Source organism: Glandiceps talaboti, chromosome 4, assembly GCF_964340395.1.
Source record: "Glandiceps talaboti chromosome 4, keGlaTala1.1, whole genome shotgun sequence".
NCBI classification, from domain to species: domain Eukaryota; kingdom Metazoa; phylum Hemichordata; class Enteropneusta; family Spengelidae; genus Glandiceps; species Glandiceps talaboti.
The window spans coordinates 23,632,181-23,658,960 of NC_135552.1; the positions used below are offsets into that span (position 1 = coordinate 23,632,181).

Consider the following 26,780-nt stretch of genomic DNA (forward strand, 5'->3'; position numbering starts at 1 on the left):
AATAATATTTACATTGCATACTTCCTCGTTAAACTAAAACGACTATCGCTGTCTTAGTATATAATAATTACCATACGCATACTCATGTCGTCAAAAATCCTTATAAATTGTCACTTGTTGTCCGTCATATGTAAAAAAAATCGTGCATCTGTTTCGTTAAAATAATGATACGACGCACCATTCCAATTATCTTAACCTATATACGTAGTAGTAGAACTGATAACAATTACAAGTAGGACTGCACTTAGCGGCACTGTACCCGGCAGCACAAGTACTGTACCTAGTACCTGCCGAATGACAAAAGCTGGTACCATGATAACATTTCTATCCCCGGTTGAAGGTCGTTGACAGTCGAGTATTTCTAGGAAAAGTCGCTATTGTTATCATTACTCAGTAAACATGTATGCAGACAATGTAAAGCAAACAAAACGTGAATGCTTATGTTAAACTCAGACCACTTCAATGATATCGAGCTTACACTTTCATCGACATCTTGATAGATGCACAAAATAGTAACGCAATACATATAGACAGAGACACGTCACAGAGACAGACAATCAGACACATATATACATGAAGACAGACAGACAGACAGACAGACAGACAGGCAGACAGACAGACAGACAGACAGACAGACTGACATAAATTGTCCACGTTGTTTTAATAACAAGATCATTTATAATTCATCATATATGACAACGGAATTTCGAATGATTATATATTCCTTTCATTTTGGCCATTTTATCATAACATACAAATACACACACTGAGCAAAAGTCTTGAAAGGCGACAGTTTTCGTTTTTGATTTCCTGGTAAAGGACAACTACCTGCTGATTCAGGTGATCTCATCGAGTATGGCTGCATCGTTCCTTTGTCTATTGTTTACCATATATGATCACAGACGGTGTAACACCGTTGACAGCAAATTTGAATTTGTACAAAAAGTATTAAAATTCATTATTTTAGGATTTAAGACGTTCATTTTAAAACAAGTGGCGTGACGTCATTAGGTCACGTGTATTGCAAGCGACTCGGAGAATTCATTTGCTGGGGGAAATTTATGCCGTCATAGTTTGGTTTTTCACAACTCTGCGTCATTGTCTTAAAATAGAATACCCGTAATGTTAGTTGGTTATAAAAGGAGTGTCGATAAAACTTAAGAACAAACCATCCGAGCTGATAGATTCGTATGGACTGAGTTTTTGTTACCGAGCACATCAACAAGTTTGCGCTTCTGAAAAACTGCGTCGTAAAGTTAGGTAAATAAAACAATTTGTTACAATGTTTCTTCCAATGTTTGTATTATCAACTGTAGAGTCACAACATTGTGTCCCATTGTTGAATTTTAGAAGTGAATTTAATATATTTTCCGACAACGGGACAAAAATTGCCGAAATACTAATGAAATGTAGGTCCGTGGCATCACTACTTTTGGAACTAAAATAACTGATCCGTAAAATTGCGAATGTCATGTCTTATTTTTAGTTATCAGTGCAATAGCAATCAGATTTATTCTTACTTTCTACACATTATTCGAAGTCACTGTATCTGTAAACTTTGAATGGAATATACCGAAGTTATATCTGAAACGAAATTTATCGAAAATTAAATTGCGCGTATAATTCCTTGGCCAATTACTGAGAAGCTAAGTACTATGAACGAAACAGACAGATCAATCGATTTGCTACTAGCTCGGCAGACTGGCTGGCTGGCTGAAATCAATGTACTAAAAAACCGCAGCACTCGGTTGAAAGACACTTGGAAGTATTCACACCAGTGTAACTGTTCACACAGGCTTATAGTTTGATCAAAAGTCTTCCAGTTGGATTTTAGACGTCTTGTAAAAGTTACTCAAAATGAAAATTGAAGACTTAATAGTGCGCACTCTTCTCTTATATTCAAATGACCAGTATCTCGTACACGTTATTTTACCCTCCACCTGTTGGAACATGGAGTATATTACGTTCTAAGGCCTGCATTATCGACACCGTTTGCATTTTTTGTACTTTGGGGCATTAGTTTATATTTTAAGGTGGTAGTGATGGCCTGACACTGTGCTGAAAATAAGTCGTCAAATTCGAGTGACGTATTCTTTAAACCGATTTGAATGCATTGGGCATGTAACCGTGCAATGTTATTAGTTCACTTAAGATACCATTGAACTATTACGTGATTAAAGTTGTACGAACGAATGGGCTGATTGAATAAACACAACAAAATGAAAACGAAACAAAACAAGAGAAACACCAAAGCAACAGAAACAAATTGACGTGGAATGAACTATTATGATAATTACATTATTTTCTATCCTCCCGTTTTTCAACAACAGGGCGTGCAAAGAATCCATAAAGTAAGGCTGATTGGTTTCTAGATTCTGGAGTGTTGTGATTTCTGAAAGACTGGTCGCATACTCTGAAGTGCCTCTGAACGTATACGAATCCCTACAAACGATGGATCCAGATTTAGCGGCTGCAATGGTGAAATCATTCGTGAGGTTCGGCAAACCTGGTATCATAGACCAAATACATAGTTTTGTATTCAACAAGATGCCAGACGAAGCCCTGTCTCTTTGCAATGGAGGTTTGTCTTTCATATCGGTTTCGTATCATTTAAATGGCAGAATTCTTTCATTATATAGTGCTCGGAATGGGCTGAACCCATCATATAATGGCGTATAGAATATATAGAGAGGTGAAACTTAGAAAATTCTATTGGCATTAGTACTAGTCCTACGTATATAACTCGTCTCACGTAATGCGCTTAATTTAAATATTATTCGTTGTCCTTCCTGGAGTAAAAAAACTTGTTTTTATGCATCGAAATAAAGAAGAACAAGAGAGTACAGATATAGATGAAGTCAGTTTTTTACACACTTCCACTTTCTATCACGTTGTTGGCAATTCATATAAGATATTCTGGTCGTTAGTTTTACTCACGATTGAACTTTTTATCTTTTCCTTCGCTTTGACATTCTTCCAACCAGTCCTTTTGGAGGAACCGAGAAATACAGATGTCTTGTTATTAAAGGCACAGTGTCTTGGACAACAATGTGAGTTCAAGTCTGCAGCTCTATGTCTGCAAAGGTGTGAAAATATCCTAGGTCAGGTAAGAATACAAATTATATTGGGTCTGTATTGATCGACTTTTGGTCGGCTCCTAATCTACTAAGTATACTGTCTGTCTGTCTGTCTGTCTGTCTGTCTGTCTGTCTGTCTGTCTGTATGTATGTATGTATGTATGTATGTATGCATGCATGCATGCATGCATGCATGCATGTATGTATGTATGTATGTATGTATGTATGTATGTATGTATGTATGTATGTATGTATGTTATGATATGATATGCTATACTGATGTCCATAATGTACATTGTCATTGTCATCGTACATAGGACGAAGAAATTGATAGAGTAAAAGAAGTAATTGGTGCCTGGTATGAATCGGTTTTTGGTGTTCAATCTGACGAGTGGAGTATATTTGACATCATCGTCAATACAGGAGAGACGTGTGAAGCTTACCATGGAAACAGAAAGTCCCCGGAAGACAACAATTACTTGAAGGAGTCCTCCGAGATGGTAAGAAAATATCGACGGTTTGACTTCTATAAGAGTTCTAATGTGTTATGATAGGTGCTATGATTTTTGATATGATACGATACGATAAGATACGATACGATACGATACGATACGATACGATACGATATATGATATGATATGATATGATATATATGTTATATGATTACATGACATGACATATGTAATATGTGATGTGATGTGATGTGATGTGATGTAATGTGATGTGAGATAACATAATATACCATACAATACATACGGAATATAATGTAATATGATTTGAACGTTGTCTGTGTGTGTGTGTTTGTTTGTTTGTTGTTTGTTTGTTTGTTTGTTTATTTGTTTATTTATTTATTTATTTGTTTGTTTGTTTGTTTGTTTGTTGTCAGTTTGAAAGGAAGAAAGAGGAGAGAAAAGGAGCACCAAGACCAAAAAATAAAATCAAAAGACCAGAGTCACCACGTGATGACGCCCCCATTGATATTGGTAAGGATTCCTTTCGATGAATGTTCAGTTGGTATGATACTGTATTACTATCATTTATTTGTTCATGTTCAGAGTTCATGAAAACTCTTTCCTTCTATAATCTTGCCAGATATTATGACATACTTTCATGTTTTAGTAAAGATACAACATTGCACAAAACGACACGACACGACACGACACGACACGACACGACACAACGCTATTAAAGCAACACAACAGATAGATAACACATATTCATGATAAAAGCCACAACACAACACATAACACAACACAACACAACACAACACAACACAACACAACACAACACAACACAACACAACACAACACACTGCCAGATCAAAATCGATTGTAAACATAACATTACTCAGCTGCATGGTGAGTTTGTAATCCCAATGTGCATCATATTGTAGATATACCTGATGATAAACAAATCTGTGACAACATGCCGCCACCTGTTATGAAGGAAGTTGACAAAATCAGACTTGCAGAGAAATTTGACAGCCAAGGAGCAAAGCCTGGAGGTATGCAGATTTCATTGTCTTTTATATCTGTTGACGTATCATACAGAAAGCCGATTTGGGATTACAATACGCATTTGTTTTATGTTGATATTCTGATTTTCGCAATTGCCTTTCTTCATTTGGCAATGAGAGAAGGATGTGATACTTGTACAAGTTGCATTTTTAATAGCAAGATGCTTTGAATTATCATTCAGGGACCAGAAAGATGAACAGAAAGAAAAGGCGGCATCGGAAGAGGGGAAGCTCTAGCGCTGCAATGAGCAGTGAGCATTCTGAGTACGAAACTGATTCAGTCACCAGTACTTCCACCACTGTAAGTTCTGTTGGGAGAAGTGCTTTGTCTCGATGCCAATTACAAACTTCACAACTATCACGGGTAAGAAATGACGCAATCACGGATTCACGATCGAGGACGACGAGTGGTACCAGTGTCGATGATGGCGTCACAAGTTGGATATCTCAGACGAGTGGCAATGGTCATGCGGTCTCGTCCAACCTCTTGAATGACGTCACCGTGAAAATCGAATGTCCCTTCGAAATTAAAGCATTGTGTTTAACCTGCTGGCAACGAGATGGTCAACAATATGGTCGGAATTTAGAGCAACCAGATCATTGTAGCAATCCAAAAGAACCCGGCAGACATAGGTGGAACGTGGAGAACAAGGTGTTCTTGATGAAAAGCAGAAAGAACGGCAACTATAAATGGATACGAGTAAGACCTCTTCCTTCAAATATCAGTAAATTGTATCCAGAAAGGCTTTGTCGATTTGTCAACGACTGTAGACAGGGGAAGAAATGTCCCCATCCACACTCTGAAGAAGAGAAAAGATTGTGGTCTTTTCAAATACGCGCCGACAGTAAGTATCTATAGTAGTCGTTTACTTGGCCAGTGATATTGCTAGTCAGTGAAACCCCGGGCTTTCATAGACATAACAGTGAGTTGCCCGGTGTATATAAACCATTACTGTTACTTTGTCCAAGAAATGTCAAACCCTTTCTCAGTTAAAATCTAGCGAAAATATCTTGAAATAGTTAAAAACTATTTTAGGTTCTAACATGGTCCCTAACTACTGTACTTTGTTCATTCTATGGGAAAATAAAAGATTTTTGTCGATCTCCTTGAAAACAAGACGGTGAAGGACAAATTTTCTTTTTATTATTTAAGAACGACCATGAGGAAGCTTGCAAAGTTTGGTGAGATTTTAAGTTCCAGTTGAATATTGTTTTTCCAAGGTCCACCAAATTTCATTCTCGGAATTTGACACGCTCATTGCGCATCTTCTGTTTACATTTAGCAATACCTTTAACGCGAACTTTCTTTTCCAGTTATAATTGATGAAAAACTAGAACAGATAATATCTACAAGCACCGGAAAGCTAGCAAGCAAATGCCGAGAAAGGAACGATAGCGGCGTATCATCCAGTTCAAACTCATCATTAGTCAAGCCAGGTGACGAGCAAGATTATACACCTCAACGAGTTCGGAGGTTTACTGAAAATCACGACATCCCTGCTATCTACTGCCACCTGTGTCCAATGAAAGAATTTCATTCGTTCCGAATGTTGGATGTTCATTACCATTCAAAAGATCACCGACAGCGACTGCGCGTTGATGATGATAGATTCTGGGTACACAGACCTCCGCCATGGCAAGTAAAAGACGTCTGTGATTTGGAGATATGTCCTAGGTAAATAACAGAAAGACAACCATGTGTTTCTTTATAATCGAAAGCTTGTTACGATTCTATATTACAAATTAACAAAACTCAGTAGAGTGAAATGATACCCAGTCCACCAACGCCGAGGGCGTCCTCCGGGATTGGCGCTTGATAGCTAAGGCTAGTACTGTCCTGGCTTCACGAAATTGTCAGATGCGGTATCTGATCGCCAGCAAAATTTAATCTACTGAGCCTTGGCAATCTTTTCACAACTTTCATTTAAATCCATCCATAATTTCTTTACTAGATACCACGTTAACTAAAACACCGCAGGATGCTGTTCAGCACTATCGGGCTTCTGATTTGCCTACTATATGATGGAGTGACATCACAAATTATGTCTTACGAACTAGCTTACAAACAGACAATGGGTGGCGGTTATATTTTCATACTTGCTTGTCTGTTTGTAAGCTAAAGTGTGAAAACATAACCTCAACGGAAGTTACAACATCATTAACATCGATATCGTTATTTTTTTTGATGGATGGATGGATGGATGGATGGATGGATGGATGGATGGATTCATTGATTCATTGACTGATTAAATTATGTTTTCTATTCCCATCACACTTGTGGTTTTTTCATAGCAACTCTGACACATTTCACACATTTTCTTTTATATTTTCCAGTGTTGATCGTGGAGATACTTTTCAAAACCCTGGGAACACTCTCTGTGAAATGGCTCACTCCTTGGACGAGTTCGGCGAATGGATAGAAAGAGTGAAGTACAGACAAATAAAGATAAATAAAGAGAAGAGCAAAGATGTAGAGATCCTATCCAGCACGTTACAAAAACTTCAGGAATGCCCCAACTACGACCTGTCTTCAGAGGTAAGACAACTTTTTCGTGATTCATTCCATGGTCATTCTTTTGTTCTGGACCAATCTTGTCTGTTTGACAACTATTGGGCCTTTAAAAACTTGTTCCAACCTACAACTAATTATACCACCACCATTACCATTACCACCACCACCACCACCACCACCATCATCATCATCATCATCACCATCATCACCACCACCACCACCACCACCACCACCACCACCACTACTACTACTACTACTACTACTACTACTACTACCGCCACCAAATTTCATGATCATTTTTTTTATTCTTGCAGATAGTCGAAGAGTTACCTTGTGTTAATGTACATTTACAGGGCCAATCATACGTCCAACTTACCAACATAAATGGTAATTTCACACATCAGTTCACTATGAGCATAGAAGGGGGACAGGTAAGCTTCTCTCTCGATACCTGTATCATTAATAAAATTTGCAATTACATGAAAAAAAAACATTTTATGGATGCATTGCCGTGAATGAATGAATGAATGAATGAATGAATGAATGAATGAATGAATGAATGAATGAATGAATGAATAAATAAATAAATAAATAAATAAATAAATAAATAAATAAATAAATAAATAAGTTACAATACAGCGATCTCAAATTTGGTAGATCAAATCTAGTCTGTATGATACGTCGTGTCGCTCCGCCCTCACCGGCCTTCTCTCTCTGAGAGGGGTTGACCGGTATGTGAGGGTGCCCCGTCACGGCGTACCTTACAGACTAGATAAAATCGACTCGATTAGATATAGATTTCCTCTCTGAAACTTAAAACCAGTTTTAGTCTTTCCAAAACTTTCCCAAACTTACTGCATTACAAGTTTAAGTCAAAGTTGGTGACGATGACAACAACATAAATTTAAGAACAAAACAATTAATAGTCTCAGGTCAATTTTTTTTAACAGGGGAACAAAAATTTCGGTATCATATAAGAACAATTCATGTTGAATATTTTTGATTTGCAATATTCAACGACCGAAAATTCAGTAATCATATCTTCTTATGTTGCAGGGAGAACTAAACGCAGTCGGCCTACTATTAGATCCTTGCAGACAATTCTTTAGTTTCGATGCACCAAACTATGATGGCGGTCCTCCCAACGTACAATTGATACATCGCAATGATCTAGTATTAACCGATGGAAAGTTGACAGTGACGGTCAACTTCACCACGTCACGACCTGGGATTTACCACCAGTGGGTTGTCTTTAGCTTCGATGACAAACCGACATTAGTGAAAAGACTCATGGTCAATGCTGGACAGAGAGATAGCAATGATGATAATATGAAACTCCTGACATTAGCATTTACCGAACCACTGGTCAAAACATTCGGCAAATGTGATGAAGATAATGGCCAGTTTCCAAAATACCGAGCAGCAAGTCTTACAAGCCAGATGCTGTCGTGGTGGGACTACAAGCCAAAGACAAATTCAAAGCATTGCTATTTGTACCAGCTTCGTCGCCAACTTTGCCTTCGCGAGCTCCATGCAGAATACAATATTTCGAAGTAAGTAACATAAATTTGAAGGACCTTTTTCCTACTTTGCGATGTGAGTTTTGAATGAATAAATCAACAGGTATGAACTCTTGGCTATGGTGTGATGACAACTCTAAATCATTGATATAACCTGAGTCAACCATGTTTCGAAATGAAGGTCACCTTAAAATTTTGGCAACTTTATATAAATGCAGATACTTAGTGACGTTATCAAATTTGTTGCCAAGTGTTGCGTTATAAAGATGTATGCAGGAGTTTACTTATCCGTAACACTTCTGTGAAGAGTGAGCCATTTGTTGTATGTATGTATGTATGTATGTATGTCTGTCTGTCTGTCTGTCTGTCTGTCTGTCTGTCTGTCTGTCTGTCTGTATGTATGTATGTATGTATGTATGTATGTATGTATGTATGTGTCTGTCTAACTCTCTCACTCAAATAATTGTTACAACTTCTTGCAACATCAACAAAATTTAAATGAAAACACAAGATAACGATGTGAACGGGGAATTTTTTTCAGGGTTTAGCCTTTTCGCAGCATACATTGTACAAGCGAATGGCAATTCTTTGTTCTGTCTCAGTCTCATCAATGAACATATTGTATTGATATTTTGTCTTTCAGGTTGGAAGTTAGCGGGGAAATCTCACTCTCTGGAAAACTACATGAAGGAAAAGGTGACGCAAGTAAAGAAACTGAATGCATTATCCGGGTTGTAGAAAGTGATACCAAAGACATCGGGTATCTTCGTCAACTTCACCAAGAGGGCTACGTCACAGACCTCATAATGTCTACAGCAGGAGGGGAAGAACGTGACAGTTTTCGCCAAGTAGTTCAAATCGTTGACGAAAACGACAGTGTCGCTCGTAACCCTGGGGATGTTCAAGTTAGGATGAAGAACAGCTTGGCCGTGGAAACAGGCTTCCTCGACCAATTTGATAATAGGAGCGTCGTTTGTAAACCGCAACTCAATAGATCAACGTTCGCAAAGCTGGATTTTTCCCTCAGCAGTGTCAACCATACAGACGCACTCTTTCCTGACTTTGGTGTTCTGAAGGATGATATCGCTGACCTCGACAGAAAGCAAGGACGTATCTTTGATATCGCATTCGACACAAATCAGACCAGGGCTCTCATACATATATGCAGTGACAACACACAACGGCACACACCAATCTTACTGTGCGGACCAGCAGGGACAGGAAAATCTACACTCATAGATATCGCTGCCACTATTATGGTTAAAAAGAACCATCCTGAAAGCAAGAAGAGTCGAGTACTGATATGTACTGATTCTATCAGGTAGGGCCATCGTCTACTGTCACACTTTTACACATATTGTTACGTTTGACTAAAATGTGTCGGTAACAGAGTTTATTCAATTATACATCATCATCAAAATAAATTCAAAACGCGTTAGAAATTAATCCGCCTCCTATTCATCATCATCATCATCATCATCATCATCATCATCATCATCATCATCATCACCACCACCACCACCACCACCACCACCACCACCACCACCTTTTATTCAGTACTACCGGTAAATGGCCACCGACCAAACTGTGCAAACCTTTTGAAGTATACCATATATATATATGTATGTTCCACACTAAAACGATTTTCGGCATTTTCGTTTCAGTTGTGCTGTCTTACATTTAAGGAACGCCCTCTACTACCTGTCTGAAGCAGGTCTCGACAAAGCAGTAAGACTAATCCTCTTTGCACCAAGAGATAACATCCTTACGTATCAAACCAATGAGGAATTTGCACCGTACATTGTAAACGAGGATGACTTCATGAAAGAGGAAGCTGTTGTCAAGCATCTAATCGTCATAGCAACAATGCCGAGTAGTTTCTCCCTTCTTTGTAAAAGAATGGCTGGAAGTTTTACACATGTCTTCATTGATGAAGCAGAGGAGGCAGATGAGATATCGATCACAGCGACTTTGGCTCTTTCAAGGTCTAATGGCAGGGTAGTTCTAGCTGGAGATCCATTTCAAAGAACGGTAAGGGCGTTTGTAATCTATCTAACTATTGACCACATCAATATTATCTTAAAATTGATACACCAACTTTGCAGATACGAGCTTGGCGTTACAATTCAACATCGGTTGATAAACGTGTATGTTGCCTCTACCTTACAAACGCTGTTGTACGCTATATTATCTATTAATATCGTTGCATTTGCATTTGTTACTAGTGTACTCCTGTTTCTTAATTTTGTGTTTGGGAAGCTCGATGTCATCGTTGACTGTCTGCCATTGATGTAAAGTGATTAATAGATATAATATGAAAGGTCAGACAATAGATGCCACTTTCTCTGGTGTATTTAAGATCCCCTCCCCCCTTACGACCCTTCAAATATTTGTCTTGAACACTTTGGGCTAACAGGAAAGGAAACAGTTACTGTGTGTGTTGACTTCGCCTATCATAGAAATGTAATCTGTCGTTGTTATGATAGAAATGTGACACCCTGGCGGGAAATGGGGATGACGATCTGTTGCCTCCCTTGGCAAGAATGATTCGACGATATATGAGGAGCGACAATGGTCGATACTTCATCAGATGCATGACAAAGAATTATAGATCAAGCAACAACATCGTTGACTACATGAATAACCACCTGTATGGGGCAGTGGTACTACAATCATCAACTGATTCGAACGATTACGATTCCCAAGTGCAATCCCAGTCTGTAAATACGATTGTTCCTATGAGGAGGGGGCCAATTGAAAGTGTGGATGATTACAGCATATGGCAGGTTGGTTTCCAAAGAATTAGAAGAAATATATGTGCGTGTGTACGTGTGTGTGTGTGTGTGTGTGTGTGTGTGTGTGTGTGTGTGTGTGTGTGTGTGTGTGTGTGTGTGTGTGTGTGTGTGTGTGTGTGTTTGGCCAAATTCATGTCGATGGTACTTAAGATGGAGGTGACATGGTTCAAATTTGTGTGGCCATCAGAAGTTTATCAAAGTATATCAAAACACACGTCCCCTGGTCTTGGGCAATCTCCGGCAAAACATTTAGACATATTCTATTCTTTCTTTTGATATCAAACTGTGGATAGACAACATATAAATTGGTCAAAGATAGATGCTTTCATAAATATATTAGATACTTAAAGATGAATAGCGATAACGTTTATGCTTTTAAAGATTAATTTTGAAAACAATCATTGCAAAACTTATTTTTCAGGTGATGGAGGTGGTATTTCGTGCTGAAGAATTGTTCCGTACCTGGTCGTTTGATTTTCAAGAAAACTACGAGGAACATATAGGAATTATCGCAGAAGATGCATACCAGGTGATCATAACAGTTACTGCAATACTATTATATTAGTTATGACATTTTTTTTACAATCTGAGTATATAGCGGCAATCGAGGCTATTATTAGTATTGGAGCCAGGCTTTTGATTTAGAATAGTTGTAATCACGTCAACCCTAGATAAGAATATTCTAAGTCTGAGAACTGCTGAAGGTGTTATTTTACCATCACCAAGACGAGTCCATTAATTTTTGTGTTTTTTTCATTTTAGGTTGATGCAATTAAAGACGAACTAACACGACGCCACCTCGCGGAAATTTCTGTTAACACTTTGGAAAGCGTACAAGGTATGTATAAATACAATGGTGCTTTGATAGAATAAAAATGCCGATTTGGAGAAAAGCTTCATCTCATTTTGCTTGCCTTTGTTGGTTTAAAGAGAAATAAATCAGTATATAAACATAATCTTAGACACTGATTAGAAAAACTAGAATCGTTTTAACATTCTATACCGTAAACGAGAAATCTTATTCTCTGTAAAAAAAAACACATTTATTAATACAGTATTTAAATAATCAGCAAAGCAAACTTGAGATTGATAAATTCACATATTGATAATATGATAATTGTTTGCAATTGCAGGAAAGGAATTTGACGTTGTGATGTTGGTACTGTCGTCAGTTCAAAATACGAGTGACGTTACAAGTATACATTTCAGAAGTCTCTTAGCGCGTGCAATGTCAAGGGCAAAGACTATGTTTACAATTGTCACCAGTCCTAACATCTCAACGTATTCATTTAATGAAAACCAGCCTGAACGTTCAAGCGTTTTGCAAGCTTTCTTCAAGCACTGCGTAGATCAACAAAGTATTTATACAGTTCAAAAGAGCACACAGCTATGTGATCTAGAAGGGACACAGAGTCAGGAAGATCTTCATATTGGTGCTGACCTGGTGCAACTATTCAGTGATGCCATTGTATGTAATAACGCCATCAACGATGACCCCGAGAATTACACTGACCTGCGTGACGTATTCTATCCCATTCCGGAACCCTGCGAGGACCAGCAGCAGGATGAGAATAACAACACTGATGATGTCTTAGAAGACAACTACTGTGATGGTTACTATGAAAACGATGACACTTGGTACCAAGATGAAAGTGAGTACAATTCTGACGAGGACACACCTCCTGAAGATCAGTATCGTCATAGAATGGCGGACCATGAAGAGTCAGTTTTTGAAGAATTTTCGAAAGAAATGTGTTTAAAGGTGCTGCGATCACAACCGGATAAATATAAGAGATGTAGACTTGTAACGAGAAAGAGGGAAAAGGATAAAGCTATACCTGTTGATGAAGACTTGGATTTTGAGATAAGAATACCTAATAAACTTAAACGAGGACGAGCACTAAACCAGGATGTCGTGGTTATCCAGCTGATTGATGACGAGAATGAAAATGGGGATCCCAATGATGAGAATGAAGATGGTGTGACAATCAGGTATGGTTGTGTGGTTGGGATTCTTGAGCAAAAGGAAAAGCCACAATTGAAAAAGGTTGCCTGCACACTAGATGAATACAGCGACTCTTTAATGGTTCCCATTGATGGTGACTTTCCGAAGATGATTTGGTGGAAAGAGAAGACTGGGAAGAGATCATGTGGGAGTGGAGTGTCAATTCCAATATATAGAGTAACCAGGAAGGGTAGATACGTGCTTGTTGGGTTGGAAGAAGTTAGTAACTCTGAGAGACAACATACAGTATTCATCACAAGATTCTGTCACTGGGACATCAATAACAGATACCCAATGTGTGTTGTCATTGGCATACTTCCAAAGGTGACAGACTTGAGCAGCGGTGTCAAATACCTAAAGGTGAAATACGGTATCAAAGACAGCTTAGGCAGCATAGTGAGGCAGTATGGAGATGTCAAAGAAAGACAAGGGAGCAGCACTTCTGTACAGAGAGAGGACTTGAGGAATCTGTTGACTTTCACTATCGACCCAAAAGATTCCAAAGATTTAGATGACGCCCTCAGCATAGAAGATATGGACAATGGGAATGTTCAGGTTGGAATTCATATTGCAGATGTAGCCTCGCAAGTTGCTATCCAATCGAAGCTAGATGAAATGGCATTCAAACGAGCAACATCGTACTACCCTCCAGACCATGAACCTGTTCATATGCTGCCTAAGAAAATTAGCACAAATGTTTGCAGCCTTGTTCGAAACAAAGTCAGAGATACATTGTCGTATTTGTTCACCATTAGCAGCATAGATGGGAAAGTTGTTGATATGAAGGTTTCAAGGGCAACTATTCGATCCAAATTCAAACTGTCCTATGAAGAAGCTGAGGAAATAATTAACAACCAAGGAGGAGATGTTAAAACAGATCAAGAACTGAAGAAACGAATCCTGGCTTTGCATGAGATAAGTCAGAAGAGAAGAAAAGGGAGACTTGGTAAATCATTCTTCATAAGACAGTCTACTGGCTATGGAGAGGACGAAGATGAGACCCCTCTTTCTCATCAATTAGTGGAGGATATGATGATAATGACGAACACTGAAGTTGCAAAATGGTTACTTGATCATTATCCCGCTGCTACACCAATCCGAAGACAACTCCCTCCTGTCAAGCGAAAACTAGAAGAATGGCAACAGAAGTACGGAGAATTAGTCAATTGCAGTACGAAAATGTCTTCACTGCTGGCACCACTCGAGAAAAGTGACAAGAAAACCATACCACCGAATTTAAAAATTCTCAAAGAATTCGTTGAAGTTCTGGAGCAGGCTGAGAAAGATGGGGATTTCGAGAAAATAAAACACTTGGTATGTGATGATTGGAAGCTGCCTGAGTTGTACCTGATGAATGTTAAGTATTACGGTATTCAGGAAACAGCTGAATATGTTTGCTCGGATCCACAGAAGAGTAGCGACCACTTTACACTGAAAACGCCTGCGTATCTGCAGTGCACATCTCCAATCAGGCGCTATATGGATCTTGTAGTGCAGCGAATCATAACATCCGTTTTAGAAAATGAAGGAGCGCCTTACAGCAAACAAGAAGTTACTGCAATATGTACAGCTTATAATCAGGTTGAAGAAAAACGTCGCTGTTTCGACAAGGATTGTAAAGAACTTAAAACAGCTTTACAATTACAACAGCATCCTGTGCAAACTTTCGCAGTTGTAGAAGGAGCAAGTGAAACCTCGATCGATCTTCAAGTGATGAAGATACATTGTATACCTTCTGGAGAACGGAAAGTAGCCATTGGATCAATGAAAGTAGCTGAGAAGCCTAAAGATAGCAACCATCGTGTGAGACTGAGATGGAGTGAAAAGATCTATGAAAATGACCGTGAAACCAATGATTTCATCACCGTTGGTGCATCCAAAAAACAAGTGCTGCCTTTACGGAAAGATCGCCACTACATCAGCATCGATGGAAAGGAATGGGAGAACTTCATATCGAAAGTTTTGAGTGGGGATAATCTTCAAATCCGAGAGTTTGTCAAAAGGTTGGTGAAGAATTACAGAGACAGTCTTGTTTCATGTGAAGAACTTGAACTGACTTCCGAACGTAGAGACAGCAAAGGAAATAGAATCGATCCTTGCCGCTTCACTCGACAGTTTGAGTTACGAGATGTTTTGAAGATTCAGGTTGGAACGCAGCTGAATAAAGGCAGCGTTAGGCCTAGCATTGATCTGGTGACGCTGTCGGAAGGTTTTGATATTTGTCACAAACATCGCAGAGATCCAGTGGACTGTTTTTCTACGATGGCAACTCAGAAAATTCCAGGTCTGCAGGCTCGAAACCAATGGACAATCGATAGTTATCAGGATACATGGCTACCCATTCTATCTATGTCTTCAGCTGACAACGCCATCAGAAGTTATGAGAATTATTTCATACACAATGTAACTATCAAGTGGACAACCAAACCATCTGTGAATGGATCAGCAAAAGGAAGCTTTTCCGTCTCGAGTAAATTTTGTAGAAGCAGACACATCAAGTTCATCACTACACGAAGTCACGACACCCACGACTATGTTTGTGTCCGGTATCAAGGAGGCAAAACAACGACCGAGCTCAACCAATCGAGTGGAAAGCAAGGACTTTGCAGTCATCAAGATTATTGTTGGGTTGGTCACTGTGTGGTGACAGGTGTCCTCAACAAAGATGATATTGTCAAGGTCACTATAGAACTGAAACAGTTTGAGACCAATCTCCTTCAGGAGTTAATGAAAGCTGATGGCAAATTTAACATGCTGTGTACCGTTGAGATTCTTCAAAAGTCAACTCCAGATAGGTAAGTTATGCTTCAATGATTAATTTGATCAACAGTTTATTCACAGACTTTGATATTGAGGTGTTTGCATATACTTAAATATTTCTTATAGATTTCTTGCTTAAATTCTGTAATTGCCATGTTTCTATATTATCCAAGATCAGAATTCTTCGGGGAGTTAAATAATCACAGTACATTTGCCCAAAAGGTGGCATTTGGATTTCATGTCCCATTTAAATAAGAAAATTTGTCAACTTACGAATCTAAATCTGTCATTGCGAAAACACACCCTCGGCAGAAAACAAATACGACGGTTACGTAGGCTTGCCATTACATTATGCAATGCAAAGTAAGACACATTATTACTACAAGCAAGGGTTCAACAAAGCTACCCTTCGTGTCAAAAAAAGAACGTTGACTAGATTGTTGGAATGATTGTCTTTTGTGTGTTCTATCTTTTCACTAGGCGATCGGAAGATGCCATACACGCTTTACAAAGTGCAGATGAACTCGTAAAAGCCTTGTGCCTTGGGAAAACTCATAGCCTTCCACAAACAGGTAACAATAAGGTGTTGCTAAGATGACTCTGATATGATCCGTTACTGTTATTTGTGTATGTCATGATTATACATTTTAGTTTTTAGTATAAAAACGCTATCCCATATACCATCAAATATATGCGAAGCACTACAGTAACTTCTGCATTCACGACATCTGCATTTTATTACGGGGGGAATGGTTAAAAGAAGAAATAGTGTCAATATCAATGAGTCAATAAACTGTCAGTTCAATATACAATAACTTTTTTCTGTACTTTTTGCAGTTCCTCGAAGCTGTAGCATCAGACAAGTCATCCTTGACGTAGCTAAACGTTGGATGGACAAAAATAACAACTCGAATGACACGGGAACAGGGAGGAATTTCTTGAATGAAGACCAAACTCTTGCCATCAGACGTGCGTTAGAGCAACCTTTCACCGTTATCCAAGGCCCTCCAGGTAAAATGTGAAAAACATTACTGTCCACTATGATATGTTATTGCTAAAAGTTTTGAGTAATTCTAATTTTGAAGAGGCGAGAGGAAATGTACAATAATGTTGACGAGTCGTGACTAAATTTGAATAACACTAACACATGGCAGATTAGAAAGCAATTCAGTAAAAAAATGAAATAAAAAAAATGAGAATGCATAGCATAGCTACTATATATCATCGCTGTTAATTTTCCCAATTCGTACGTTTTCAGAGAATGTATATATGTATGTATGTATGTATGTATGTATGTATGTATGTATGTATGTATGTATGTATGTGTGTATGTATGTATGTATGTGTGTGTATGTATGTATGTATGTATGTATGTATGTATGTGTGTATGTATGTATGTATGTATGTACGTACGTACGTACGTACGTACGTACATACATACATACATACATACATACATACATACATACATACATACATACATACATACATACATACATACGTGCGTGTGTGTGCGTGTTTATGTTTATGTATGTACACACGTACGTGAGGGGGTGCGTGTGCAGTATGTGTGTTTGTGATACAACTGACAAGTTAAGACATGATAACTTGAGCACTTTTTTCGACTTGAGACACGCCATGGTGTCGTCTTATATATAATACATGGTTCTATTTACATACAGGAACTGGGAAATCATATACAGCCTCGTACCTGGCATTTGCCTTTAAAATCGCAAACGGAAAAGAGAAAGACTTGATGAATTCAAAGGTGTTGTATTGTGCTCCCTCGAACAAAGCTGTCGACGTTGCTGCAGGTATTACTATATTTCTGTGAATAAAAAAATACGGCTAGAAAACCCTGAGGTCGTCTCAAACACAGTGTCCAAGTTCTAAAAGGTTTCAAATCTTACCATGTACGGCTCCTGTCGAAGGGAAGTCGACTGTACAATGAAAGTAGAATGGTCAGACCGTACCATACAATTCATTTCTTGTTCAAGCGATGGTCAATGGATCCCCATTTCGATCAGGCCTTAAAAATTTGTTTGGTTCATAAATAAAGATAATTGTGAAGTCTCGCAAGAAATAGTGGATGCGGGAACTGGTCGATGACATAAAAAGACAATATCAAACTGTTCTTCCAATCTGTAAAAGCTGTACGTCTGAGGAGAAGAAACCAATAACATAGAGACCATATGGAAAACAACTACCTGAACGAGACACTCACACATGAAAAAAAAATATTCGGAACTACACAATTTTTGTAAGGCCTCGTGCAAAGTTCTACTCAGAAAGAATAATTCCGTCTACTGAAGACATAGCATAAAGCTTTCTAGCACAGTAATATAAAACCATTTTTGGAATTATACTCAGGGTTCGTCTGTAGCGTTCATGTTCTTGTCGAGGTCACTTCTCTGATTTTAACTTATAGGTCGAAATGTATCTTGTAGTATACATTCAGATATAATACTTTTTAATTCTTAGATATTTCAGCAACTTTGTAGAAAACAAACTGCAGAAATTTACGATTTATGTCTGGTTTGTAGATATATGTTTGGGGTACCTCTTCCTGCACATAAACTGGTGTTTATGTTGATACCCATGGCCATAGATACATATAGTTGACAGCTCTCCAAGTTCCCTACATAGCCAACTTCCAGCAGTCCTGTGTAAGTGCAGGGCTTCAGCAGCACTGACCATTTTTACACATTAACTAATTATATTCTTTAATGATTAACTTCACTGTACAATGATTGTTTAATTAAAAGTTGACATTTCCTTTTCTCGATATAGGATATTTGAAAACCTTCGACTTAAAGATAATACGTATGTACAGTAAAAGTATGGAAGGTAAGACCTACCAAGTACCCGGATGGAACGATGGTACATACAGACGACAAGGCAAAGAGGCAGAGTGTCACCCAGCCCATAGAGATATCGCTCTTCATCACGTGATACGTCAAACGTCATCAAAATACGGCAGCCAAATAAGGGCATTTGACAACAAATTCAACAAGACTAACTCCGCCGTGTCAAAGAAAGACTATGAAGAGTACACTACCGTCATCGCGAAAGCAGAAAAAGATGCACTGAGTAATTGTGATGTCATATTAAGCACCTGTTCAGAGGCAGCAAGCAGAAGACTGAAGGATATTGACATCGCACAGTGTATCATTGATGAAGCCGGTATGTGTACAGAGCCTGAGACCTTAGTGCCGTTTATAAGAACCAAACCACAACAAATCGTCCTTATAGGAGATCATCGTCAACTGCAACCTATCGTGCCACACAATCTTTCAAAACAACTTGGTCTGGTAGTGTCTCTACTTCAACGATACTGCGAGTTGGCTAACTTCGAATTCGTCCGATTACGAACACAATACAGGATGGTGAGTGACACATATCATATATGCCGGGATCATATACAGGGTTTCACTACGTCAACAATGGTGTTGGCGAAGGAGTTGAGGTTAGGGAGGCAGAGGATAGACCACATTTCAAATTCGTCATTAGCAATATGCCAATAACTAGAAGTATATCTGTATTGATTTTTTTTGCAGAATAAGTACCTCCATTTCTTAATCCTAACCTGATGTTTCATTTATTTATTTACTTATTTACTTATTTATTTATTATTTTGAACGTTACATACCTCTGATGATCTGTCAAACACAGTCGCAGCCTAGACCAAATAACACCAACGCTGCTATTAAAACGACATATGTACGTGTTTGTAGATCTTTGTACTGTAAAACTGAAACGGGTATTCCACCTTAGTGGGATCGATTATTTCCTGAACCCCCCACCTCCCAGACTCACCCCGATATTTCTTTGGTTATCTATTAACTACACACACCATCACGGCTAAACTTAAAATATTTTTAAAAAAATATATATATTATTATTGTCAACAGCATCAAAGTATTTGCGAGTTTCCCAATACACAGTTTTATGACGGCGATCTGGAGACAGCACCGGACGTCTTAAGAAGACAACGCACACCGTTGATAGACAGTATATGGCCAGGTCGTAGTGGTAATCCGAAAGTGTTATGTCACATAGTCGGTAAAGAAGAAACTTTAACTGTTACCAACGAAGAGGGCAGTGAACAGTCTAAGAAAAACATGATGGAAGTCAAAGAAGTGGTGAGAATATAGTCTTATTCAAATTAATCCAATAATTTCAAAAAATAATTGCTGGATCAAGAAAATCCAAATTGATGTACAGTTGATAACAGTCATTACAGTAGAACACCCAACGTCTCCATTTAGTCGACTGCCACCTTGCGTCTTGAGGACTTGTAATGGTTTTCTCCACAAAAAATGTGTTCTTGGTGAATAAAATGGATCTAATTTTAAAAATTATATTCAACTAATTAAAAAAACAAATAACTACTAAACCTGATGTCAGCACTTTACTAATAAAACCCTCATTTTAATTTAAAATGCAAGAATTTAATTAACTGCTGGACCTTCTATGATCCTCATTTTGTTAATAAGCATCAATTTGATTAAAATGCAAGCGAATGTTCCATCCGCAAAATATATTTAATTAAAAATGTAATTTATTACTTCCCTTTGGTGAAGGTAGTGAATGCCACAGTGTATATGTGTGTTATGTATGTATCTCACTACGCTGGCTAATTCAGGATGTTGGTTTTCGGTTTTTGCAAACAACGGATGTTCATACAATTACGCTAGATTCCAAAAAAAATACATTAAAATCCCAACCTTGCCAGTATACTAATTTACAGGCGCTCAGAATACCTTTCGGTCGTTCATGAACTTGAAAATACAATTACATTGTATGAATATAATGAACCATAAATGATTTCAAATATATGTATCGTCATATTTTTCAGGTGCGTATAGCCAAGATACTGACAACTCGTTATGGTGTTCGTAAGTCTCGGCTGCAAATATTGTCACAATACAGTTCGCAGTGTTTTGAAATAAGGAAGGAATTGACGAAAGCTGCTTGCGAAGATGTGGATGTCAGCTCCGTTATCGGCTTCCAAGGTAAATTGTCAATAAAGCATGGATTAGTTTATCAATATACAATCGCAGCCATTTAATCAACCCTACTCTTATAAAAATAATGATGTGTGCCAGTACTCTCTCCCTCCCTCTCTCTCTCTCTCTCTCTCTCTCTCTCTCTCTCTCTCTCTCTCTCTCTCTCTCTCTCTCTCTCTCTCTCTCTCTCTCTCTCTCTCTCTCTCTCTCTCTCTCTCTCTCTGTCTCTCTGTCTCTCTCTCTCTTCTCTCTCTCTCTCTCTCTCTCTCTCTCTCTCTCTCTCTCTCTCTCTCTCTCTCTCTCTCTCTCTCTCTCTCTCTCTCTCTCTCTCTCTCTCTCTCTCTCTCTCTCTCTCTCTCTCTCTCTTTCTCTGATTACAACTTTCTCTGATTACAATCAAGATGTCCTAATTCAACACATTTTCTTTTTTTAGGAAGTGAAAAGGACTACGTAATTCTGTCAACTGTGAGATCCTTGCCCGAACGTGAAATCGAACACAGTCCCACAAAGGGTTGGCTGAAGAAGAATCTTGGTTTTGTAACAGATGAACACCAGATTAACGTTGCTTTAACACGTGCACAAAGAGGTCTTATTATAGTCGGTAAGTACACATACACACTATTACACTATCATGTCTCCATAATTCATCTTTCATTTGGGATATAACTTGAAAATTGCTTTTTATCAGCTTCGATGTTTTCAAAATATTATTTGCATGAATTTTCAAATGAACTCCACCGTAATTACATATTAATAAAATATAAACAGATAACCACAATCTACTGTGTCAAACATTTAATTTACTGGTAATCTAACTCTGTATAACGACCGAAGCAATCCATTTATAGTAACGTTTATGTTTATAGCTTATAGTCGCAGTTTTCTTTAACTTTCACAATAGATTGGGAATAATTACAAAGTCCGTCTTCCCCTACACTTGAAAGTTGCGCACCATGTCAATGTCATAATATTGTCTTTTCACTTTTACAGGCAACACAAACTTGTTACGAACCGACAAAAACTGGCGTGACTTGATTAACCATTACAACAAGACCAGATGTGTGGTCAACGCCCGCATGTTTCCATTCCATTGAGCTGCTCCGAGGTTGTTGAAAATAGATTTCAAGAAGGAGGAGGAGGAGCAACAGTAACAACAACAACAACAACAACAACAACAACAACAACAACAACAAAAAGCTGTTTTAAATGAAATTATCTATTTATCTCACATTTTTAAAGGGATCACAAAGTAGTTATTGTATTATATCGAGAACGTTTACATATTCAAATTATGTTTTAAACAAAAAGTGTTATTATAAGAATTTTGTTATGTAAAGATATTATATTTATACCAGAGAATTATATGACTCGTGTATATAGGAGATATTTGAGACGGGGTGATATAATTTGTACATTTACGTCGAGTTTGGAAGAATTAGTCGAATTACCCGAATTATATAAGCTTATTCTCGTATTTTGATAGCAATATCAAAGAAACTGTCACATTTGACACTATATAATCACACACAGAGACACACGTACGTACGTACACACGCATATACACAGACACACACGTACGTACACACACACTACCTACCTACCAACATACATATGTACACAAACACTCACTACCTACCTACCATGTAGACAGACAGACAGACAGACAGACACACACACACACACACACACACACACACATATATATATATATATATATATATATATATATATATATATATATATATATATATATATATATATATATATATATATATATATATATATTACATGACGTAATTATAACACAAGTTATCAGCTGTATGCACATATTATCAGGAACACATCAATCGTGTATTTGTGATTTGATTTGTGTATTATGAAAAATTAATATTTACGCAATACAAAACTTCAATTTTGTTGCAGTAAGCTGTCATTTACAAAATATGTCTTTTCCAACTTTGAATAAACTGTTTACTTCACATTCTGGTTTCGCATGAGTTAGTTTGACTTTGATTTTTCTCGGCTCTATCGCGAAGTTATGTTCTGTTTCTAATTAGGCATAATTATATTTCTAGTTATATACTATTTATAATTCTAGATTAGCCTGTCCGGTAGCATGGTTGTAAACGAGATTAGATTAGATCAGATTAGATTTGATTTGATTTGATTTGATTTGATTTTATTAGATTACTAGTAGATTATTCACCAAAACGACTGTGCCTTGGTGTTACACTTCAAACACCTAACAAGACTTAGGGCACAAGTAAACATACAATGCGATACAACACAAAATTGTTACGTAAGTATGCTATGAAAACATAAATGCTTCACAGAAGCTAGAAAGTGTAAAAAAAATGGTAAACTTAGATCTGCTTTGGGATAGAAACTATTTTGAAAACGTACATTTCTGGATCAATGTCAATGGATTTGACGTTTAGTTGGTTATTTGGCGACTATCCAAACTCGTGCACGTGTTCCTCTACAGGTAAAATGTACAATGACTGTACATCCCTTTTTAATAATATTTCTTGCTCTCATTCTATTGGTAGAGAGAAAATTGTCCTATCACACAGCATACAACAAATAATACCTTATTGAATCCAAACTACAGAAAGTATCTTGCAATTTCCTAACTCTGGAAATGTGCGCTCCGAAAACTCCTACACGTCTTCAGAGTGGGGCGATGAGGTATCAGAGTTCTCGGAGAGCATATTTCCAGCGCTAACAGGTAGGCTGCAGCCACAAGTTATGTGGGAGGGAGGGACTGGGAATAAATAAATTGGGGGGGGGCACGAAAAACTTGGGGATGCGAGGGGATGTGTGTGAAAATTCTGATGGTCAGAATTATTTTAACCTCAGGAGTGCAGTGGTCGAAGTGGTCGTTCACACTTCGTCCCCTCTCTCTCTCTCCTCTCTCTCTCTCTCTCTCTCTCTCTCTCTCTCTCTCTCTCTCTCTCTCTCTCTCTCTCTCTCTCTCTCTCTCTCTCTCTCTCTCTCTCTCTCTCTCTCTCTCTCTCTCTCTTGATTTAACATACTACTCGGTATTCCATCCACGTTGTGTTCAAATTTTTAAAACTCTTCAATTATTATGCAATTCAATTAAATATTGAGTGTTCCAATTCATCCTTCTGCATTAAAAATTGCCAACATTTAATTAAATCTGTAATTTAATTAACAACTCGGTGTTCTATCTGCATTGTGTTCTACGAATTAAAAAGCGCCATTTTAATTAAACTAGGAAAGGGACGTTTCCGTTGTAGATTTTTCATTTCACCATGATTTCACTACTCTGTAATAAAACAGAGTTTGTGAGATTCAGGCCTCCACCAAAATTTAATCGGTTCCTGTCTCATAGGCAATCTTTCCACAAAACGTGAATGACAATAACACAAAATAACCCGGGCATTACGGTGAGTCTAAATATCAGAAAAGGAAATAAAAATTACGTAATAGATATACGTGATACTTCCCCCTATTATCGCTTAGATTTTCATTCTAAATCAAATTTGAATATTAAAGCTGACGAGTGTTCATTTAGTTTTTGGTGTAATTTGGAAATAAAAATAACATTATGCTTAACGAATTTTTCGCATCAAATATTACCAAATTCTAAACATACCATCTAGATAAAGGTGGGTCTGAAACACGGGCACTTGTTTCCCCTAGATATCTATTTTCCTGAATACAACTTACATAAGATATTGGCAAATAGTATTATGAAAGAGGTCATTACTACGATGAGTCTAAAAATATTAAATAAAAGGAAATCAAAATTACTTAATAGTTCGCGTGATACTTTTCCTTCTCACATCTCAGTATTTTATTGTATTCTGAAAGATATTTAGGGAAACAAGCGCCTGTGGTCTGAAACCTTCTGTTAAATGGACCAATCAAATATGTCATCGCCCTCTACCAAGTCAATGAGAGTTCAAAGGCCACAGCTGCAACTGCACAAAGCCGAGCCAACAGAGCAGAGTCGATCAGTTTTGTATCGTTCAGAGATCGCCTAACAGGTAACACTGTGTTTATTTACGGGGTTTGTCCCAGTGCACATTCTTGAGCTGAAATTTACTGTAACTTGTACAAAAGATGTTAATGTCGTGGCAATCTTAGATGAGAAGTTTTCATTGTTGTCGATATTCGAGCACAACCTAGTCACCTAAAACGTGTACGGGCGTTAGCTAGTAATAGTACGAATACTAGACCGGTACAGGTGAGTCTCATGATACGATACATATGTTTTGTACTAGGACAACCTTGAATCATGAAATACTAAGCTCACAAAGCAGTGTCAATGTGGTCCCAACTTTCTTCGTCTGCACGTTGGAAAAATAGACAATAGATAATGATGAATAGAAGGGTGATTCCCAGCTGTTATTTATACATCATTAAATGTTGCAGCTTGTGAATGTTAGAGAGCATTTGAAAGCACAGAAAATTGAGTTGTATGGCTACTATCACACAGTCAACGAGAAGGATAGTTCAGTTTCAGCAGATTTGATGGAGCAGCCACGTTCTAAAGTTAGCAGAACCGTGGCATTTTCATTTCAGTTCCACCGTAAAAGGCAGTGTAACTGGTACTATCTGTAAATATTATACTTTGTGATACAGTATGATGTTGGGTTGAATATACACAAATATGTACGAGTAGTTCTGCATCTGACTACATTGATTATTTGTTTAAATTTTTTTTTAAAAGCCCGGTATTTTATGATAGGTGCATTTGGTCTTTCACTGTTTAGGAAAATAAATGTTCATCAAAACATGTCAAAGTCTGAAAATGTAACTGATTCACATATTTTTGTAAACCAGCATCAATCATTACTACAAACCAATTTTAATAAATTACTGAAGTTGGTCATTAATATAACATTTATAATATATATATATATTTATATATACCTATGTATATTTATTTATTTATTTTTTACCAGCTATGAGTATGAGTATACTTATTGAAATATGAAATAAGCATTCCCCAATTGACAACATAATATCCTTAATATTATACAGAACCACATCAATACTGAGTTGTATAAATTCAACATTGTTTAATTAAGGCACTAATCCCTAGCAACCATGGTCCATCCCCATGACAACTGCAAATTACATCTGCAGTGTTAGGACTGTCAATATTGAGAAAATAATTAATTACAAATATTTAAGTCTTTTATATGGTTGAAATAGCAGCTGTTTTGACAAATTTACAATAATGTATTGTAGAATTATGTCAACTGTGTCAAGACAGAGTCTGTAGTGCTAGCAATACTATGTAATAGTTGTGAATGCCTTGCGATGCTAGAGTTAGCTCCATGTTATTTGAATGCAATCTCTTTATTGTACCACAGTCCAGTAGCCAGTAGCATTATGAAAAATTACAAATTTTATTGCCAATGTGTTGTTTTTATTATTTAGACCATGTTAATACTTTATCCTTGCCTTGACCAACAGGATCTGGGAAGAGATAAAAGTCATATCATGACATAGTTATCTCGTTTGGTATAGTTTCATGACTATTCCTGCTAAAGCAATAGCCATGGGTATTTAGGCCAAAGATCGACGTGTGTCAGTCTTCTAAAATTATGG

The 26,780-nt window shown here is 37.6% G+C and overlaps 1 protein-coding gene across 1 annotated transcript in view; it reads left to right on the top strand.

Annotated features, from left to right (window-relative positions):
* The window catches only part of LOC144434356 (3'-5' exoribonuclease HELZ2-like), a 23,636-nt gene extending 1,273 nt beyond the window's left edge, over window positions 1-22,363 (top strand). Inside the window, exons 2-25 of the mRNA XM_078122808.1 lie at window positions 2,331-2,581; window positions 2,985-3,106; window positions 3,395-3,577; window positions 3,964-4,060; window positions 4,471-4,581; window positions 4,776-5,438; window positions 5,908-6,268; window positions 6,928-7,129; window positions 7,420-7,536; window positions 8,162-8,658; window positions 9,269-9,946; window positions 10,290-10,656; window positions 11,112-11,411; window positions 11,842-11,949; window positions 12,183-12,258; window positions 12,554-16,220; window positions 16,666-16,757; window positions 17,023-17,196; window positions 17,868-17,999; window positions 18,976-19,571; window positions 20,097-20,327; window positions 21,044-21,200; window positions 21,628-21,795; window positions 22,185-22,363. Of these exons, the coding sequence (XP_077978934.1) occupies window positions 2,452-2,581; window positions 2,985-3,106; window positions 3,395-3,577; window positions 3,964-4,060; window positions 4,471-4,581; window positions 4,776-5,438; window positions 5,908-6,268; window positions 6,928-7,129; window positions 7,420-7,536; window positions 8,162-8,658; window positions 9,269-9,946; window positions 10,290-10,656; window positions 11,112-11,411; window positions 11,842-11,949; window positions 12,183-12,258; window positions 12,554-16,220; window positions 16,666-16,757; window positions 17,023-17,196; window positions 17,868-17,999; window positions 18,976-19,571; window positions 20,097-20,327; window positions 21,044-21,200; window positions 21,628-21,795; window positions 22,185-22,288 (9,333 nt within the window). The 5' untranslated portion in view covers window positions 2,331-2,451 and the 3' untranslated portion in view covers window positions 22,289-22,363. The remainder of the gene's footprint in view (window positions 1-2,330; window positions 2,582-2,984; window positions 3,107-3,394; window positions 3,578-3,963; window positions 4,061-4,470; window positions 4,582-4,775; window positions 5,439-5,907; window positions 6,269-6,927; window positions 7,130-7,419; window positions 7,537-8,161; window positions 8,659-9,268; window positions 9,947-10,289; window positions 10,657-11,111; window positions 11,412-11,841; window positions 11,950-12,182; window positions 12,259-12,553; window positions 16,221-16,665; window positions 16,758-17,022; window positions 17,197-17,867; window positions 18,000-18,975; window positions 19,572-20,096; window positions 20,328-21,043; window positions 21,201-21,627; window positions 21,796-22,184) is intronic.
* The last annotated feature ends 4,417 nt before the right edge of the window (window positions 22,364-26,780 follow it).